This window comes from Haemorhous mexicanus, chromosome 9 (assembly GCF_027477595.1).
Source record: "Haemorhous mexicanus isolate bHaeMex1 chromosome 9, bHaeMex1.pri, whole genome shotgun sequence".
Classification (NCBI taxonomy): domain Eukaryota; kingdom Metazoa; phylum Chordata; class Aves; order Passeriformes; family Fringillidae; genus Haemorhous; species Haemorhous mexicanus.
This window is the reverse complement of record NC_082349.1, coordinates 21,006,731-21,027,088: the sequence shown is the minus strand read 5'-3', so window position 1 is coordinate 21,027,088 and position 20,358 is coordinate 21,006,731. Positions and strand designations below refer to the sequence as shown.

At 37.4% G+C, this 20,358-nt stretch overlaps 1 protein-coding gene across 2 annotated transcripts in view; it reads left to right on the top strand.

Moving 5' to 3' along the window:
• Positions 1-20,358, top strand: part of VAV3 (vav guanine nucleotide exchange factor 3) — a 144,344-nt gene that overhangs the window by 119,200 nt on the left and 4,786 nt on the right. For both annotated transcript variants that reach the window (XM_059854419.1, XM_059854420.1), the window contains 5 exons: positions 1,023-1,088; positions 4,705-4,739; positions 6,511-6,627; positions 7,308-7,395; positions 10,505-10,634. In XM_059854419.1, the coding sequence (XP_059710402.1) occupies positions 1,023-1,088; positions 4,705-4,739; positions 6,511-6,627; positions 7,308-7,395; positions 10,505-10,634 (436 nt within the window). The remainder of the gene's footprint in view (positions 1-1,022; positions 1,089-4,704; positions 4,740-6,510; positions 6,628-7,307; positions 7,396-10,504; positions 10,635-20,358) is intronic.

Sequence of the window (20,358 nt, the reverse complement as noted above, 5' to 3'; positions counted from 1 at the left end):
TCATTGCCAAATGCTGAGAATATATTATATTTACAGTCAGTATACTACATTTAATAGGGGTTAAGTATTTATGTGCTTTTTAAAAATCAGTTAAATTAAGACATTTGTTTGCCTAAATACACATTTTGATGCCATCTCTTTATGAATCTGTGTTCAGGGTTTTAGGTATGTGCTGTCTTCTACTCTGAAATGTGTCTTCATTGCCAAATATTACTAGTAGGAATAAAAAGGTGTTTTAAGGTGTTCTTCAGGAGAGCTTGGTTGGTGTTGAATGGTGTGTGAGCTGCTGATGCATGGATTTGTGATGGTCAGGTCACTTTTGGTGCTTAGAACCTGGAGTAACTGGTGGTCCTGCCACTCTGGGAGGGGCAGGAAAAGCTCAGCTTAGGCCATGCTGGATGCATTTCTGCCCCTGGTCTCCCCGTTGTGTGGATGCATCTCCAGCATGTCAGTACATCACAGGGAGTCATCTTTAATTGTGGTAGTGTTCCCCTGCCCAGTGGATTTCCACTGCCGTGCATCACTTAGGGAAATGTTGATCACTGCCTGTTCACGAGCTCTGAATTCCCACTGGAGTTTGGTCTCTCAGGTGCTGCAACCACTGCTGCACAGTGGTGTAGTCATTTTGGGGATCTGCAAGGTTGCAGGGTGGCAGCTTTCTGTAGAATGTCAGCTGAAGAGGAAGTAACTTGAAAGGAGATAATTAACATTAATGAAGATATCAGATGCTGGCAGACATTGACAGAGCTGGGAATCACATCGCAGTCTCTCAGCTCCCTTCTTGCCTCTTATCTCTCAGAGCTTTCAGATCTATCAGTTATAATTATTACTTAATTATATTTAAACCCCAACAAAACAACAACAAAACCCACAGAAATATTGAGCAACACTTTATTAGAACAGCATTTTATTTTGAAGACTCTTGTCTTTAAAATTTATTGTCCTAAATCCCTGGGTGTGTATTATCATTTACCGTTAATCCAAATTATATCTCAAAAGTGGAATTTTTTTTTTTTTTTTAGGGAAGAAATCTAACAACAGGAGAGCTTGGATTCTTCCCAAGTGATGCAGTAAAACCTAGCCCATGTGTAAGTACAATTATTTAGTTCTGTTGGCCACCTTACAGGAAAACTGCCCTGTTCATTAGTTCATCATTAATTTTATCTTAGAAAAATGATATTGTTTCTAGTTCCTTGCTGCTTTCATGGTGGGTTCAGTATTGCTTAAAGTAGAGAGTTCTAATACTTCTGGTTATTGGGTGTAAGTAGGACACGTCAAGAAAACAAGTTTGATAAGCAGGTTTCACTTTTGGGAATATTAATAAATTGAACTGTCTCAAGAGTTTCCAGAGTGTAGATCAAATACATTTTATGTGAAAGTGCACTTTCTTCCTTCCCCAGCAGGAAGGTGAGAGTGCTGTGGCTCTAATCTATTCCCCAGTCACTTTGGGTTAGAGAGAGGGATTACAGCCTAGGTAGTAAGTTTAAAAATTTTAAAACTAATGTAAAACTTTGAATTCTGACTGCTTGATAAATTTTATTTTTTCTTTATGTTCTTACCTGTCTTTATTTCACACAAGAATCTTCTCCATCTAGAAAATTTTGTGAAAGTAGTAAGAAAAATAATTTTATACTATGTACTTAAGAGTTTAATGTACAGATGTGATGATGTATTAATATACTACACACTTGTTCCTTCTCTGCCCTCTGTAACACTGTGCATCAGATTGCTGCCTTCCTTTGTTGAGGTCATTTGATAAAAACCCATAAACCCTGTAATGAATCCTAGTCCTTGCTTTGCTTTAAGGTAGTTTACACTTAATTGAACCCGATTCTCAACAGTTTGACTCATTAATAAAATTGCTTTTGTTACAGCAATCAAGATGTGCCACTTCAAGGGCTTTTATAAGTAGGTGGGGTCAGCTCTTAGTAGCTGCATTTTGATGTCTTTGAGGCTTATTGTGTCTTAGTTTCCAGAACAAGTACACATGAGATCCTAAAGAGTGTGTGTTAAAACACCATAAGACATCTTTAATACCATATATTTCCAGGATTTTGTTTGAAGAGGAATGCACAGACTATTTATAAGTACAAGTTTTTTAAGTTTGGGTGAGAGGACAAATCTGAAATAAAGATGAAATTGTTGTGTGAATGTAGCTTTCATCTTTCCACCCTTTGCTTATTGTTAAATTTGTGAGTTTCCCACCCCTTGCTCATTGTTCAAGGGTGGATTTCCCATTCCATGGTGTCACTGTCAGTGACCCCATCAGTCATTGTGTAGTCATTGACCCCAACTGCAGCAGCACTTTTAGGAATCACCAATATACTTTGAAAGCACTGGCAGTGTAATATCTGAAGTTAGGAACAATGCTGCTGGGGTGTTATGTAGGTTTCTTTCTAATGGCAAAGCTTTCTGCTAAATTTAAAATAAACTATTTAGAGGAGTATTGAAAATAATGTAGTTTTACAGAGTGAATAAATATTATTCATGAGATGTTACCAATTGGTGTCATGATCAGAACAAAAAGATAAATTGATGCTTCACCACTGTTAACTTGGAAGGATGAAATATAAACATCTTATTCTGATAAACGATGCAGTTACAGATACTGAGACATCAATCAGGTTTTAAACATGCTATAACTTTTACTGTTATTATTAAGTCTAACAGTCTTTACAACCATCTGATATAAAAATGCCCAGAAACAGCATAAAATCCATATATCAGAAGACTTTAGGAATGAATATTGAATGAAAAACTGCTGAGCTCCAGAATATCTATATTCCAGACTTTTCACAGATGTCCCTATAAACAATTTTTCCCTTTAAAATAAGAAGTATATGTCAGCAGACATTTTATGCCCTATAGGAGTAATATCTGTTTTTTCCTAGCTTTCCTCCATTTTTCTAGTTTCTGTAGGAGCATTAAATACATAGCACAGTATGAGCCAAGAGCTTTTGGAATAACATTTGATTTTATCCTCTTTATGCCAATGAACAACACTTGTTATATGAATATATTTCTCCATTCAAAATTTACAAAAGCAACTACTCATCTATCTTTTAACTGCACTGGAGGATGGACTTAAACCATCTCTGAATTTTGTATATTCTTTCCAGTTTATTAGCACTGCTAGAAATATTGAAACAAATTTGAAATATTTAAGGATATCTTGCAACATGTAAAAACTTTGTAATTTTTGAAATGGTGGCCTTGAAGTGTGTCATCAGGCTGATCCCCTGCAATATTTCTCTTAGGAATTGTTTGTCAGCATTCACATAGTCCATTAACTTTCTGCCAGATCTCCCCATTAGAAGCAGAGCTGCCTGAATAAACCATCAGTATCTGCAGGATGGGCAAGGCCAGTGCTGCTGCCAGGGTGACACCTGGCTCTCCTGGGTGCCCTGCACTCCTGAGGGCTTCACTGCTGCCAGCACTGCAGGTGCTGCTGTGGAAAGAGCCCTTTGTTCACCCTGTTTGGGAATAATGCATGTTTCCCTTTTCTCTCTCAAGAACCAGACTAAATGACTGTTTATAATACCTGTTAAGATTTACTGCTACAGAAGCCAAACATGTGAGCCTGGTTTTTTCACAGAGAACTTTAATGTGTTCCCCACTGAAGTTTATTTCAAGGTCAAGTCTAGAGACCTGATAGAGATCTTGCTTGATACCTGAGGTCAAGACAATGGGAGTTGTAATTGATTGCAATTCAATCAATTTAAGTTTAGAGGCCTTTGTAATAATATTTTCCTAACTTGATTTGTTTTTGGAAGTCTTTTTTGGTGACATTCCATATATCATGAATAAAAAAATTTTGAGAAGAATGTTACTGTAATTTCTTGCCTATTAGAGACCAGGAAATAAAACATTCATTAGTTTTACTTGAAGGAAAAAACCCCCAAACATTCTGCTTACCTAAGAATATGTGACCTTAAGTTATAAGTGTGTGAGATTTATGTTAACCTTTCACTAAAATCCATTTTTCAGCACTGTGCATTTTCACACATCGTTTTAGAAGAGTAGGGTAATACTGATTTATCACACACTAATGGGAGATGATACTGTGCCTCCTGTGCATGAATAAACATTATCTATACATATGTTTGTGTACATATAATATTCATTGTGCAAGCTGATTGCAGTTTAATTTTTAAATTTAATTTCAGAATCAAATGACATTCTTAGCAAGGTACAGTAGAACAGCTGCCCAAGTCAAATACAAAGGAATGAATGATGTCATGTGATAGAAGTTGTGGAATATCCTCAGGTCTCTCTCAAGATTATAGAGCAGATTTCCCAGTGGACAGTCTAAGGCCACGCAGTCCTGAATGCATGAAATGAGTTTTATACATTACTGTAAATTGTTTGCATTACTGTAAATTGTTTTTAGTGCACTTTTCTACAATAAAGAGCACTGAGCTATTTTGTGTATGAAATTGGAATATAGGCACTGTCAGAAAAGCTTTGTTTGAACAGTTCTGTGAAGTAAAAATACCCAAAACAAACTGTGACAGAAGAGCTTAAAATATTCTGTACTACTTTCAGAATGATGTGGAGTATTTCTCCTTTATTATAACTTCCTTTAAAGAAAACAGACTTGTGGACAAATTAGATTACCTGGATATTGATAGTTAAATCAATCTATTATCTGGTTTTCAGGAAAAAGATCTTGGTCCTCATTTTCTGTGTCTTTTGATATCCTAGGTTCCAAAGCCAGTAGACTACTCTTCACAGCTGTGGTAAGTCTCTGTCTTTTCTTACAGGAATCTGAAAGAAGCAGTCACAGAAAGCAACTGTGTTTACTACAGCTTAGATTATATTGGTTTAACCTTTCTAGGCTTCAGAAGAAGGCATTATGTAATGGTTTGGGAAAGCAATACCATGCTTTGCCTAAAAGCAATTCTGCTATAATAAAGTGCTTAATGATTTTGATGTTTTGTTTACAAGTCTGTGGCTGTACAGCCTTAGTCCCAGAGGTCTGAAATAGAACAATAAGAGGTGGTTATAATATGAAGCATGGAAGTAGATCTTACATGTTGAGTGAATAAAGGAAAGAATAGTATTAAATACATCTAGTATCGTGAATAATTCTGCATTTGCTTAAAAACCTCCTCCAACACTGAAGCTGTAGAAGCTGTACACAGAAGCTGTACACAGGTGGCACCTGGGGATATGGTTTTGGGAGGTCTGTGGTGGTGCAGGGTTGATGGTTGGGCTAGATGAATCTTGAAGGTCTCTTCCAACCTTGATGATGCTGTGAAAAAGATGGTGTATCAAAACTGCAACCACTGCTGCTCTGGGGTTTATGAAGTGTGTGAACTCTTTCCCACAGCTCAGAAAAGACATGGTGATTCTGAGAGAGCAGAGTAAGCACCACTTGTGTTCTTTCACTGATTTTATGCCTTGCCATTTAGACATGAGTTCGGACTTCCTCTTAGCTTGCCAAAAGAGAAATTAGGATCACACCTAAACAAGTACTGATTTTTCATAACAAGCCAAGCAAAATGTTAATTATTTAAAATTGATATTTGGAAATAATTTCTAACATTTGGTCTATTTAAAATGTTGTTAGAATAAAGCATATTACTGGCATTAGTCTTTATCGTCGATGGATTTTTAATAAAGAACTTCTATTTTACTTAAAGCTCCTTCCTAATTGGTTATGATGTATTGGTGTGAAATTTTACCTAGTGGTGGTCAGTGGTGGTGACAGCCTTTGTAAAAAGCATCATTTCCCTGGAAGCTAGGCCACTTTCCCCAATTAACATTTTAACCTGTGGTTTTGCAAATGAGTGTCCGCTGACAGCCTCTCATGATGTCCTACACACACCACAAGGCAGAGCAAGGGCACAAATCTGCTCATGCAGCCAGGCTGCAGAATCAGTGATTTATTTGTCTTAGCTTTCAACACTTATTATCAGCTTTTTCAAATTTGGATGGTTTTGGCTTTTTTTTTTTCCCTCTGGATGTTGGGTATACCCATTGCACTTTAGCCTTTAGAGGTTGTGCATAATTATGAAATGAAATAAAATCCTGTCTTGTGTAAGCACCAAATTTTCTTAGAGGTCTTTTGTTGACCTGATCTACCTCTGGTGGCTGCTTCTCCATTCTGTTGCAATAAATCTCCCTAGAACTCAGGGAGGTTCAAAGGTTCTGGACCACTGTTATATTGCTTCTCTTGCAGCATGTGATGCAGACAGACCTGCTGGTTTTCTGAACTTTTCAAGCCAGTAGTCATTCAGCTAACGCTTGGGCTCGAGCACTTTCCTTAGCACATATTGTATTCCAAATCTATAAAAGTGCTTTTCTAATTAGGAATTCCACAACCCCCAACTGTGGAATTTTTTCATGTTTTAGTCCTCATTCAGAAATCTGGAAGTGGTATTCAGTTGCAATGGGTATATTTTTGGTCCTCATGATATGTAGAATATTTTCAATCTCTGTTGCATATTTAATAGACCTTTGGAGTTTGAAAAAAATCATAGGCAATTTTTATTTTCCTTGTTACAGGTTTGCAGGAGCAATGGAACGACTGCAGGCAGAAAGTGAACTAATTAACAGAGTAAACAGCACTTACCTGGTGCGGCACAGGACCAAAGAATCAGGGGAATATGCAATTAGCATTAAGTAAGTGGAATTGGATTAAGAATGCCTCAAGAAAGTTTTCCTGTTCTCATTCTTGTCTAGATAGCATTTGAAATAAATACAGAAAACAAACCACTCTTTCTGTTACATAATTATGTGCAGCCTTGAAGAGTCTCATTATAGGAAAACTGAAGTTGCTGTCAAAAAATACCCAGGATGTATAGAAGGAGAGAAGCAATGGTTTTATAATGCTGATGTAGCAAATTGGGGCTGCAAAAATAAAGGTTGACTATGCTGGAGAAGAGTAAGCATTGTTTGCTGTACAGTGAGATCTGTTTCATTGACATTGGTGAGAACTCAAAGCCCTTTGCATCTCAGACTATTCAGTAAAATGTGGGTTTGTACATTTGTGGGTGCAAATAATTGCTTGCTTTCATGTTGTTGATCAATATGGATATAAAAGGAGGAAGTACATAGGAATTACCAATTAGAATAAGCAGTTAGCTGTGACTTTTTTTTTTTTTCCTGATGACAGATTACTTCTTTAGCTATACTTTAATAAATATGTTTGGTTGATTAGATGTCAACTTTGTTTTGGCACAGATATACATTTTGTCTTAAGAATTTATGTGTGTGGTGTTCTAGGGGCATGCCCTCGGGTAATTATTGATTGTGTCTGATTAAAAACACATTTATATTCATAAGTTATTCATTGCCCACAGGTACAATAACGAAGTGAAACACATCAAGATTTTAACAAGAGATGGCTTTTTCCACATTGCAGAAAATAGAAAATTTAAAAATTTAATGGTAAGCATTGATTAGCTTTTTAACATTGTGAGATTTTCTTTGTAGCTGTTTCTGTGAGAGAGAGCTACTTTGGTTTATGAAATTCCAGAAGGCTATGTGAGTGAAAGATTTGAATTGTGTCCACTCCTGCTAATAGGATAATTTTTTATGTTTATGGTTTTAGCTCTAAGTGATAATTTTATGTGCTTAAGACTACATATTTATTGTTAGGACTGGACTGTGTCCCTTGTAGTGAAGGGGAAGAGAGGAGGAATTTGAATCCCATCCATCAGCCCACTCTGGAGTTAGGCTGAATCTGGAAAGGAGAATTTGATGTCTTTGGAAATCTTGGTTTTAAGGAATCAATTGGATTAAAATTTATGCAGCAGCCTTCCTGCATGCGTACTCAAGTATGTGAAAATGCTAAATCAAAATGAAGGATAATGCAAAACAAGAGCAGGGAGAAGCCTAAAACCAGGAAGCCTTGGAAATTATTTTAGTTTAACCACTGATACTCTGTAAGACAAGAGCATCCTAGAAGTGGGGAGAGATAAATGATAATCTGTAAGTGCTCATTAGAACAGGAAGAACATCAGTTTCTTGATGAAGAATGCACCAAGCTGTTTTTGCATTCTTTTCTTCATTTCACTCTTCAAGCCAGTGAGTTCTTTAGTTTGAGGGCTGGGGACCCTGAGATCTTTTCATCTTTTCAAATGGTAGTGTTGCTCACAGACACAAGGAAGTGCTGCTTGGTCTGTGAACCCTACAAATGATTAGTTGGAAACTGCTCATGGCAAAACACGGCTGCTGGAGTGCCACACTGCCAGGTTTCTTCTTATGGCAGTGGTGCAGTTTAATGCACTGCTGCAGGTTCCAGAGTAGAGCAGAAATATAAATAAAGGACAAGCTGGATGGGAAATGAGCTAATAGAATATGCATTGCATCACAGAATTGAGAGGACAGAAGAAATTTCTGGTGTAAGGATCTCACTGCTACCAACTTAGCCTTGCTAACATTCAAGGAGGAAAGAATTACTTTATAATACAGATTTAGGGTATTATGAATTCTGCCCTTGAGAGTTAAATACACAAGTGGTGTGGTGTTTGTACATGCTGTGGAGCAACTGCTTTGTTCTGGATAGATGGAAGAGAAAAAGTAACAGTGTCTTAAAGAAAAGAGGAGCCAAAGTAGATGGAGTAGAAGCAGGAGCAGAAGAGAGACAGAGGCAGCATCCATGGAAACGTTAAGTAGTGATCTGCAGTGACACAGCGTTTTGTACTGCTTTGGAGGGGAAAAAAGCAGAAGAGCTCTTGTGTCTACTTTTCATAGTACATTTAAAAAACTTCCACCAGAGTAATTAAAATGTGCTGAGTGTGTAGACAGGGTGCAGTGAAAGGTCAGTTTGGCTGCTGCTGTGAATCAGGGTGATGTGACAGGCTCCTGAGGAGCCCCATCCATGCTGGCATGGATTCCTTAACTCACTCTGTTTGTAAGCTTGCTACTGTGATTTGTGCAATTCAGGTTTTAGAGGCCAGTTGTCAGTCAACTGTTTTCATGGAAAAATGGAATGAAAACATAAGCTTTAAAAGTAACTGAATCTGTGACATGAAATGATTTTTCTATTTTTCCTCAGTTTGAAACCATTTTACTTATTTTACCAGCAACATCTATCCATTTGGAATTCTAATTACTTTTACCAAACAATACAATTCTTACAGACTTACACTGTGCAAAAAGATAACGAAAGTTTCATTCTAATTATATTCTATTTATCCTGATATCCTACTTTGAATGCTACTTACTTAAAAATCACACAGTATTGTCATGGTAATTTGAATGTCTGGATATTCAGTGATGATATGGGAGTAAATTTCATTGCTGACATTCCAGTTTGTATGATGTGCTGATATCAAACAGCAAAGCCCAAAGAGTTCTTAGTATCACTGATGTAGGCTATTATAGACTAAACATTGTAGTAGCTTTTTGTGGTGCTGCTTTTTTTTGTTTGCTTGGGTTTTTTTGGTTGAGGTTTTTTCATAGAAGAAAATGATTAGACATAGTATGATCTCCTAATTTTGGCCTAAACTTGGCTTGGTCAACTCTAATTTTGTAAGTCTAAGTGTAAATAAGTGGAATGAAGTGAATGGTTTACAGTAAATACATTGCTTTGTGCTTGCATTTCTGAAGAGTGAAATCCCACATTTGAATGGATCAATTGAAGTACATTTGCTTTGAATTGTCCAGTCACTTTTCATCTTATTCTAGTTCCATGTACAAACAATGTGATATTGGCATTTCTAGGGCTAAATCAAATGTAGCAGACAATGGCAAGGATTGAAGATTGCAAAGGAATAGCATGAGCTGTCATCATTTTGATGGGTGTTGCCTTCTTTAGAGTAGGAATTTGAGTAGCTTGTCTTTTTGGTTACATAAACTATTTCAGTGATTCTTTTGTATTTACATATATGAATTTTTGCACATATATATGTAAAATATTCCAGTGTGTATCTATGAATGCTTATATAGATGCACGCACACAGAGATGATGTAATTTTTGGATTGGGTACCAGGAGAATGTGAAACACTGGATTTTTCAGTCAGTGTGCAGTGTCTGACACCCCCAAGGCTGCCCTGCCTTGGAAGTTTTACATCATCTGAGTGTCTGCACATCAAGTTGCTGTTAACTTACGAGCCATGTGCTTTATTTCAGATCTCTGTACTTAAAAATGCCTGTGTAGATAAACATCATTTATTATTGCAAAAGAGATGTGAGAAAACAGGGGCCTTTACCATTCCATCCTCAGCAAGCAGCTGACCTTGCCTTCTGCCTGACTCCAGAAAAGCAAAGCCATCCTCAGCCTGAATTCAAGGAGCAGCAAATGTTGACTCTGGCAAAAATATTTTACTTAGCTGATTTTTGGGGTGTCTATTTTGGTTTATTTGTTTGTTTAATTTTTTTTAAGTGGCAATATGAAAGCTGGTACTTGATATTTTAAAAAATAACAATTTCTTATGGGATGTATTGTAAAATAAGGTTACCTACATAATAAAGCTGTCATTGGCTGTACACCAGAATGCTGAATGGTATGTGATTTCAATTTCCAATAAAAGTCTTTTTCCTTTTTGAAAGGAACTGGTAGAGTACTACAAGCACCATTCTCTCAAAGAAGGTTTTCGCAGTTTGGATACTACTCTTCAATTTCCATACAAAGAATCTGAAAACTCAGTGGGACAGAGGAGTAACAGAACAGGTGGCAATGGTGAGGATCCTAAATTTTTGTCGATTACTTTCTGTCATATACATATGTGTGTATGTATATATATCTTAAAAGGACAAGGTACTTGAAGCTTTTTCATCTTCCATTTTTGACATATAACCAATTACTATGGCAATGCTTTCAGCTAGGATTTTTGGAAGCTAAGCAGATTCAGATCTGCCAGGAAATTTATAAACATGTCTAGCAAGCTCGTCTTGCTGCCAAACTTAAAATCTCCCTGATATTCAAAAATTCTATTAGACATGCTGGTGAGAGATTAAACTGCATCTTGCCTAGTTTCTTAAGGAATTTGCATATGTGCAGCTACAAGTGTTAATATCTGTGACAATTTCTAATCCTTAAAAGGAGATTTAAATAAATCAGTCTTGTAGCATAGCCCTATGAAGTAGCATCTCAGTAATTCGAAATGTGTCAAAAAAATTAGATTTCCTAATCATAATTATTTTTATGCATTTCCTAATCATAATTATTTTTATGCATGTTTTTTAACATTGAGTGTTTATTAGAGTTCCCTTTCTAAGCTTCAAAAGTTAATGAACTTCTGTCCCATGTAAATAGCAGTTAAAAAGTTGGGAAGTTTAGAGAGAAACTGAGAAGGCTTGTAATGCATATGCTGTCCTTTATTTAGGCTATTACAGTGTAAGTGGGAGTTAGCATGATTTTTAGGACATGGACAGGTTCAATGTTAATGATAAAACCTACCACATGGCTGGCCTCTGGAAAATATATAATGTTTCTGTCAAAGAGCAAATATTAGATTTGCTGTTCTGCAGTCCTTGGCTGCATCTTTTTACTGTAAGAAATAATAAGAGGAAAATAAAAATTAATGGGTATTTTATCAAGATGAAGACTGCTGTAAAAGCCCAAAAAGCCCAGTCTAGTCTTTGTGGTGGTGGTGGTGGCTTTGTTACTTTCATTTGCTGTGTTTGTGAGCTTTTGTTTACTTGCTTGCCTCTGTTCCATAACATTTCTGTAACTTTGGAGGCTTTCTTCCTCTCCTAGTTAAAGTGAAGATAATTTAGGGCAAATGAATGTGAGAAACCAGCATGTCCCTGGCATTTCATTTACTGTCTCTACCTCCCAATTCATCTTCTTTCCATTTCTGTTCTCCTTCACTGCTTCCCAGGGCTTCTGTCAGTTGTCTCCTCTCTCTGGTGTTCATGTCCATTCCTGGTGAATTTCTCTGCCCTGTCCTTTCCTCTCCCTTTAGCTCATGGTCTCCCTGTGCTTCTCATTGGATTTACTTTGCATTTTTTTGAGTTATCACTGATTGTGAGCAGAACCAGATTGCTTTCTGTTTTTTCCTTAGGCCAGTTAGGATGTATCTCAGTTTGAATGTATCTCTACTGTCCACCAACTTCTTACTCTGCAAGAGCTCAATCCTTTCCTGCTTTACAGGACACAAGATTTATGGCACATCTTTGTTAACTTCAGTCATCATACAGAGGAAAACATCTTTTACAAGATCTTTTAGGCAGTATGTGGGAGAGCAAGAGAAATGACTGAGGGGGGCTCTCATTTTAGTCCAGGGGATGAGGAGGAGCATCTCTGCTGCAGTAGCTATCAGCCCTTTGATCCTACAGACTGTGCTGGTGGAAACTGCAGGTTTTGTCTTAGACCAAACTGACCTGAAAACCTTTCAATTCCCAAACTCCTCATGTAAAAATCTAATAGATTGCCATAATTCTGCTGCTTTATCTAGATTGACTCTGAATGACACTTCCTTTAATGGATTGGACAGTAAAATGTGTCCCCATGAGTGTGGTGATTTATTTGTTGTTTTTTTGTTTTGTTTTGTTTGACCGAAATGTCCATGATTATCAGTCCATCTGTAGGTCACTGTGCTTGGTTTTTAAGCTGTTTTGTTCATTTTACCAAGCTGGTGTAAGAAAAGCCTTATATTTATGCTGTGTGAACCCTGCTGGGCTGAATTTAGAAAGAATTTGGGAAACTTGAGGCCGCAGTTTGGTTTAGTGGAGGAAGCAAATAAGTCATGTGGGGCAGCAGTTGGACATGGAGGTTACTCACAGCCCTCAGTCAGGACCACCACACAGCTGAATTTTTTGATCTCTTCCCACATAATCCAAGTGCAAGAAAAACAGTTGTTGGAAGGAAGCCAGACAAAGTAGGTGAAGAGAGAGGGGGCACTTCTCTGTATTTTTTCAATTTTGCAGCTACTCAGCATGGGGCTGAAGCTAGTGAATACAATGGGCTTTGACAGTTGGAAGCTAATTTAAAGAAGGATTTGTGTTTAACACAGTATTTTTCTCTATACTATTCACATACCTGGATTTTTTAATGAAGCCATCTTTTGAAAAGACATCAGCTTTTTTTTTCCAAAACAGCCGATCTTTAGGATATATAACTGACAGAATAAGTGGGAAAAGTATTTCTAAAAAACATTAGTTGAACCACTGCAGACTTTGACAGAGTTTTATAATTTTCTGCTGCCAAGGTCTTTGAGCTGCTGTGAAATTGGATAGCAATACTGAATTGACTTTACTTCCCAGAAAAGAGTGAGAAAGACATTTTTTTTTTTTTGTATTTGTTATGTTTTCATTTAGCCATATGGGAAAAGAAAAACAACTGGTATTTCATTTAACTTGTGATTTCTAATATGAATCATAAAAAGTCACCTTGTAGCTTCTTCAGTTTTTAGGGAATTTGATTCTTGCTTCAGCATCTACTTGATTTTTAGAATAATTTTTTAGAATAAAAATCTCCTAGTGGGATAGTTATTTTGCCTTTCAAGTTTTTGGCTTCCCACTTGGGTTAGAACTTTGCTCTTCTGTCTCCTTGTCTTGCAGATGTCACCCATGTTGTTCTCATATTCATTGTGCACTTCTTTTAATGTGGTTGTAAAAACTGTCAGCTATTTACTTCTGTCAATATAGAACTTCAAGTTAATTGGGAAGATTTTTTGGGAAATGCTGTATTCTTTCTTTTTTAGTTTTTCAGTCTTAGGCTTTTCTAGACACACACAGTATGATCAAGGTTTGTTTTGCTACACAGAAAAATACTAATTCTTACATTAGATTACAGGAATGATCAACCAGTTAAAGAAATAAAGGCAAAAAGGGAGGAAAAGTGGAGATTACTCTGTGGAGTAGAGTAATGGCACTTTATTCTGATTTACTGATGCAGAGCACAATCACAGAGAAATTTGAATCTTTATGAAATTTAAATTTTAATGTAACCTAAATCATGAAGCCAAGTCCTACCTGAGTGATATTTTTCTTTGTCAGTTAACTAGCAGGAGGTATATTAGCTAGTTATCACATCCTACTTCTGCTTAATGCCTTAACTGCCTACTAATGCTTAATGCATTAACTGTGTGAAGGTATCTGTTAGTAAAGTTAAACAAAGCAAGTGTCATCCCAACCCTTAGGGAATCAAAAGAATTCAGCCTTTCTGCTTAGAAGCCAACACCAACACCCTATCATCAAAACAGATCAGTTATCTCTAGAAATCTAGTAGGATTTCCTTGTCCACATAGGTTTACTTGTTCAGAATTTGACACACAAAACCAAACCTCCAGCTGTATCAGGGAGAAAAATTGGGATAAAGTCTGCTCAGTTAAGGAGCAGCCATCCCCCATACAGCACCTAAGCTGGGTGTGTTCCCGTGGGCTGCTGTTCCACTGCCATTGTGCTTCTGGAGAAGTAAAGGCAGGTATTTGCCTCTAGGAATGGGCACTGCTTTTGACTCAAGTGGCTCTCTTGGTTTGTGTAGCACAATTCCCCACAGAGCTGTTACTTGGGGTTGCTGTCTCCAGTACAAAGGAACCCCTCATGCATCCCAGACAGTCTATTCAGTGTTAAAGGTGGAGAAAGCACATCCCTGGCAAGGATCAGAATGGAGTTTCCAGAGTGTAAGAGGCCCTGGTGCATGATTTTCTTGTCCTATGAGACACTAACCTAAAATGCTGTTGGTTTGTCTTGTGGGATATATTTTTATTTCTAAACCCAAGGTTTATCAGTGTTAAAATACAGTATCAGTTGTGTTTATTTTATTCATGCTTGTAGTTTCCTTGTCACAAATGTCTGTATTGTCATCAGGGTAAGATGCACAAACCTGTACCATTAGCTCCACCATGGATTCTTGCATAAAATCATTCCAGTCATCATTGCTGCAAGTACCATTTTGAAGCCAAAGGACTGTGTTTCATGTGTAGTCAGAAGAATAAATTCAGAGATGTAGCTCTAAGTGATAAATATAACCCTGCTACTTTTTGAAGGAAAATTCTTGTTCAGTAATTACAGATATTATTAGCTATAATTTAGAGGCTGCATTATCATTTATCCACTTGAGATGGATGTACCTTTCCAAATCACAGCTGGGAGCAAAGATCCCAACTTCATTAGACATGCACACTATATATCTTTATTGCCTCTTCCAAAGAGGGACAAAATGTGAGAACAGGTCAATAAACTGCAGTTTCACTTAAAGCAATTCTAGGTAATTTCATCTAATTTTTGCATTTAAAAGTACATTGCCCCTAGTTTTATTGACTGCAGAGTAAGAGCACCTGTGGCTTTCACCCAGGGAAGCTGCTACAGGGGCTTAGGATGCTGTGCTGGTCCTGCCTAGGCCAAGCTTTTTTTGCTGGCTCAGGGGGTTTACTGCAAGTCAGGGAAACTGCAAATATGAGCAGCTCTGTTTGGGCCTTAGAGGATGTAGTTTAGCTGTGGAATTCCTATTGATGTTAATGATTTACAGGGCAGAATGCATACTTCTTCTCCATGCCATAGTTTGGAGCTGACTCCAGGTCAACTTAGACTATATCCCAATTAAGGGCATGTGACTAGTGTTGCTGGGCTTAAGAGGATTTATGTATGCATGAGTTCTTGCTTTTGTAATGGTAAGAAGTGGGACACACAAACAAATAAAAAAACTTTTGTTAAATCTGAAAATATTTGCAAGAGGCTGCAGTTACAATTTACTTCTCTGAAACCCTAAATGGGTGACTTCTTCCTACTTTACTCTTTGAAAAATGCAATTGTTAAAAATTAAATCACAGATCCAAATTTTCTAGTTATTACAGTCAATTTCCTTGCAGACATCCTTAGTAGGGAGCCTTAGTTTCCTTATTATCAATGAATTATGTAGTTAAAAAACTATTATTTAAATCTTATGCCAATATTTCAATGTTCTTTTGCTTTTCTCTTTTTCTCTTTTTTTTCCTCTAAGCCCCCTCTTTGTTCTGTGGGTTTTCTTTTGTAACTCCTCCAGACTACAGCTTTGTTCCCCCTTCTTCCACTCCTTTCTGGTCAGGTACTGCTTTACTGCTTTTATATTTCTTCTAAATTTGCTTCTGTTGTTTCTGTGTGCAGCAAGTGAGGGAAGGGACGAATCTAATACTTCAGCTCTTCTCTGACTCCAAAAACTGACTCATTACTTGTTTTTCTTGGAATGTAACAAAAATAAAACTCTTAAACTTTTGAATTATTACTGCTTATTGCAGTAAGCCGTTTGAATAGGAGTTGCAAAGCTCAATTAGTTGCAGAAGATTCAAGACCACTTAATTTCCTATGCAGTTGACATCTATGAGCTACATATTTTTAATGTATTTGTTCAAATGCACAAACATGGCAATCTCAGTGCTTGTTGGTAAATAATACATTCGTCCCATCCCTGCAGCAAAGCATACTGCAGTAGCATCTTAGAATACAGTAGGTTTTTTGGTAGAGAATGCTTTAAATTCTGCATTAACATTGTTAATTAATTTTGCCCATCTGTTTTCTAAATATGGTTTTCTTTATTTCCATTTAACCATCTCTGGCTTTAATAGATGCAATCATTTCAAACCAAGAGGCTGCATAGAAATGCTAAAAGTAGTACCACTGGTAGCCTCAGACAGTGCATCAGTGTGGGTATCCCTGGCTCTGATCTCTAAGATCTGGTCTGCAAAGAGGTGAACTGCACCACTGGACAATTTAAGAAGAATTTTGCCAGTAGAAAGGTGAATGCCTTTGAGGAGCACGTGGAAGGAGCTGCTGATGTGGAGAATGCAGCACTTGCTCACGTTACACTGACCTGCCTTTGTGTGCAGGGGTGGAGGACACTGCCTGGTGCAGAGCAGGAGTGGGGCTGGCTTTTGCCCTAGGGAAGGGAGGTGTCCAGCACAAATTCAGATGGAGTCATCAAGATCTCAGGGGGCAGTATGTTTTACACCTGCCCCACAGAGACTGTCCAAATTATTTACTGCTATGAGAGGGATTCTTGGGGCTTTCCATAGTTTCCTGGGGGGAAAAGGACTTAAGTGGCAGCTCTGTAGGAGAAGGTTACTGTGCTTACTTGTGCTGAGAGCATCCCTGGTGACCCCTCCCTTGATTCACCCCAGGGATTTCAATCTCCATGTCTTAGACTACACTTGGTTGTTTTGCCCCTCAGTTGTTTCTTCTATTACATATAAATATTTTTGGGGCAGATACTTCCTTTCAGTAGTCACAACAATGACTGAGAATCCAAGCTCGGAGGTGCCCTTCCAGCTGACATTTGCTTTTATAAAGGAACACGTCTGTAGAAAGCCATTTTGGTGTAGCTGTTTGCCCTGTGGTGGTGACACTCACCTGATCTGAAGCAACATGAAGGAGTTAAGTTTTTGCTCTTTGCTCAGGGTAAATACTGTGAGCTTTTGTCCTTTTGGGCAGGGATAGGATAGGACATCTTGCATTCAGCTGCCCAGTACGTGACTGTAAATTCCATTCTTACTGGAACTGGTATCTGTTCTATGAGAATACAATTGTGAAGTGGCCTCTGGTGATAGAACAGCAATCAGGACTCAGTTACTTGAACCTTATCACACATTCCCATATATTCCCACAATGAGGTTTCAATAAATTATAATGATGTTCTTTTTTTTAATATGAAAAACTGCTGTATCAGAAAATTCATAACTATAATAAAAGGTATCAGTTCAATGTCTCACATATCACAATATGCCAGTTTAAGTATTTTGTTACACAAATACAAAATATCAAAGGAAAACATTGATCTGCAGTGCTTAATTAAGCCTATCTACCCCTTATATTCTGAGTGCTGAGCTGCATTGCTTCATATATTTGTAGTAAACCTTCTTTTTAAAAATAGCCCAATAATTTGCCTACATTAAAAGACCAAATACTTATTCCATGATATTACAAGTATTTTTTTCAAAAGTATCTTCAGAGCTGGCTTAGTTCTGCTGATCTGGAAGCTGGTAACAGAGGAGAAGGTTGAGCTGACTGCTGAGCACTACTGAAGGTGCTGCCTGTGCCTGGGTAAGGGCACTGAGGTTTGGTGGAACAGTAAATGTACATGGCTTCAAGGAGCTTGGAAACTAATACACAGGAGCAACCCTCAGGGCAATGGCTGCAGATTTATGAGGAGGCCAGAGCACAAGGAGAGGGGAACAACTACTCTCAGCTTTAATAATACTACCTTGACCTTCATGGAATTCAAGCATGTGAGCTAGACCAGCCTGCTGTGGTCATAGAGAACCTCTGTTGTTTGCACCCCAGAGGCATCATCAGTGGCTTAAACTAGTATTAAAATTCATTTGCAGCACATCCATTTCACTGTGAATGTCCAACACACTCCAGTGTAAATCAAAGCTGATTATAGTTCCTGTAGTCATCATCTTCTGTTTGCAGAAGGAAAGGCTGGATTAAGTAAAAGCACATTTTTCTCATTCACATATACACTTCTTATTTGCTTCCTTTGAATTGCTCACTCATTTTCCAATTAGTTCTCTGAGTATCTCCCTTCTATTACTTAAGGTTTATTTATTAATGCTTTTTAACAGCTTATTTTATTTTTTAATGCTTTCTCTTTCTATCCTGCCTCCCTTTAATTTCTCATTCTCATTCATCCACCTGTTGGGCCCTTTCTTTCCATCAATCTATGCTGTTAATCCCATTCTCTCTCTGAGTTCTTCCTGTAGCTGTCCCTTTTCTGTCCTTCACTCAGTGTTGCTTCTCTTTCCCATCTGTCCAGGTGTCCTTTCCATGTGTTGTCTTCCCTCAATTTTATTTATCCCAGGACAGCACTAATTGGGAATTCAGGGCTGATAGTCTCTACTCAAAGTGTTTTTGTGATCGTGTCAGCAGAGAGATGTGGTTAATATTTTTTTTCCAAAATTAACACTGTCATTTTCCTGTATTCCATCACTCATGTGGCTTCCTTTTATATATTTCCTATAGTGAGCTTCACTTTTATTTGAAAATATGGATCTTGGATTCTAAATTAATCTAAATTCTGCTACTTTCTGCCTCAAGACTTTTGAAGATATATGGTTTTGATTTCTCTTGCTTCTTTCTCCTTTTCTTCTCTGTGTTGTGACTTGAAAAAGAGTTAAAAGTCCTCCTTTCTCCCGATGTGCTCTTCTTTCTTCTCTATCTTAATTTTCCTTGCTATTTTCCATCTTTATTGTTCCTCTATGCATTTCTTCCCTTCTTAGTTCTTTTTTTTCCCCATTTCCCCAAATTTTTTCATCTTTGCTTCCTGTAATTTTTCCTTGCCCCTTAGTCTTCTTTCTAGATTCTGAAATGATACCCTGCTCCCCAGAATCACACTTTGCATCCAGCAATGCTCCTCCAAATCTGTCAGTGAATGCTAACTGACCCTCCAGTCAATAACTGCTCTTCTTTTTCCTTTCTCCAAAACAATTGCTGCCCATGATGTGCTCTTTCCCTGTAAAACTGATTACTGCAATGCTGATAAGATATAGGACATTACATTCATGTCAGGTTCTAAACAAGTAGCTCTGTATCTGACTGGCTAAGAGCAGGGAAAAAAGCATGTTTGAGCTTTGATGTGCTTCATATAGCACCTGGATTTTTGCAACATCAATAGAAGCAATAAACTGAGAGGCTGATTCTCTGTTGTATGGCATCTTTTACATAATTTATCAGATGTCTGATAAGCACACTCTACATAAGCAGCCAGAAGGTTTGGACTAAACTTTAGTGGCATGATATAAACTAGGGCATTATCTGTTATCAAAACTGGGTTTTAGGCATTCTATTTCTGTGATATATCTAATAATACTTTAAACCTAGTATTCCTTGTTAGTTTTAAATAATTTGTTTTATATTTTCTCTTTAGCTGAGAGTATTTGAACATATTATGATTTTCAGATATTTTGTATCTATGATCCTCTGGAGTCAGAAGAAAACTTAAACACAAGCAGAACTGAAACTGTTAAGGTTTCTCAGCTCATCTGCTGTGTTTTGGGTTCTTGATTTAGATTTAAGGCACCTAGCTGTGAATTCATAGTATTACATTGTTGAAGGCACCACTAAACTAGACTCTCTAAAGGCATTTCCTAATGAAGGTTGGGCATTTCTAAGAAATGTGAAAGGGTTCTGAGGACAGAGATGATTCTGTGTACATTATATCAAGTCATCCATCATGATCATATGAATTCCTCTGAAATCTTTTCAAAGGAAGCTTGCTTGTGCTCCTGAACTCCTCTTACAGTAATTTACATAGGAAAACAGTGGCATTAATGGGAAAGAAAAGGTGAAAATGCCTTGGCCAAAATAATCCAACTACAAAATGCCATGGAGTAGTTGATGTTCTTTTTAAACCACTCAAGTCAAAGGTTTTTTTTATCTGTTAGGCCATGCCTACTCTCCTCTCATTGTCCTCACACTGGAATCGTTGAGGATTTCTTTTGCAAGTTTGGACATTCTACATCAGCAGTGGAACAATTTCCTATAAA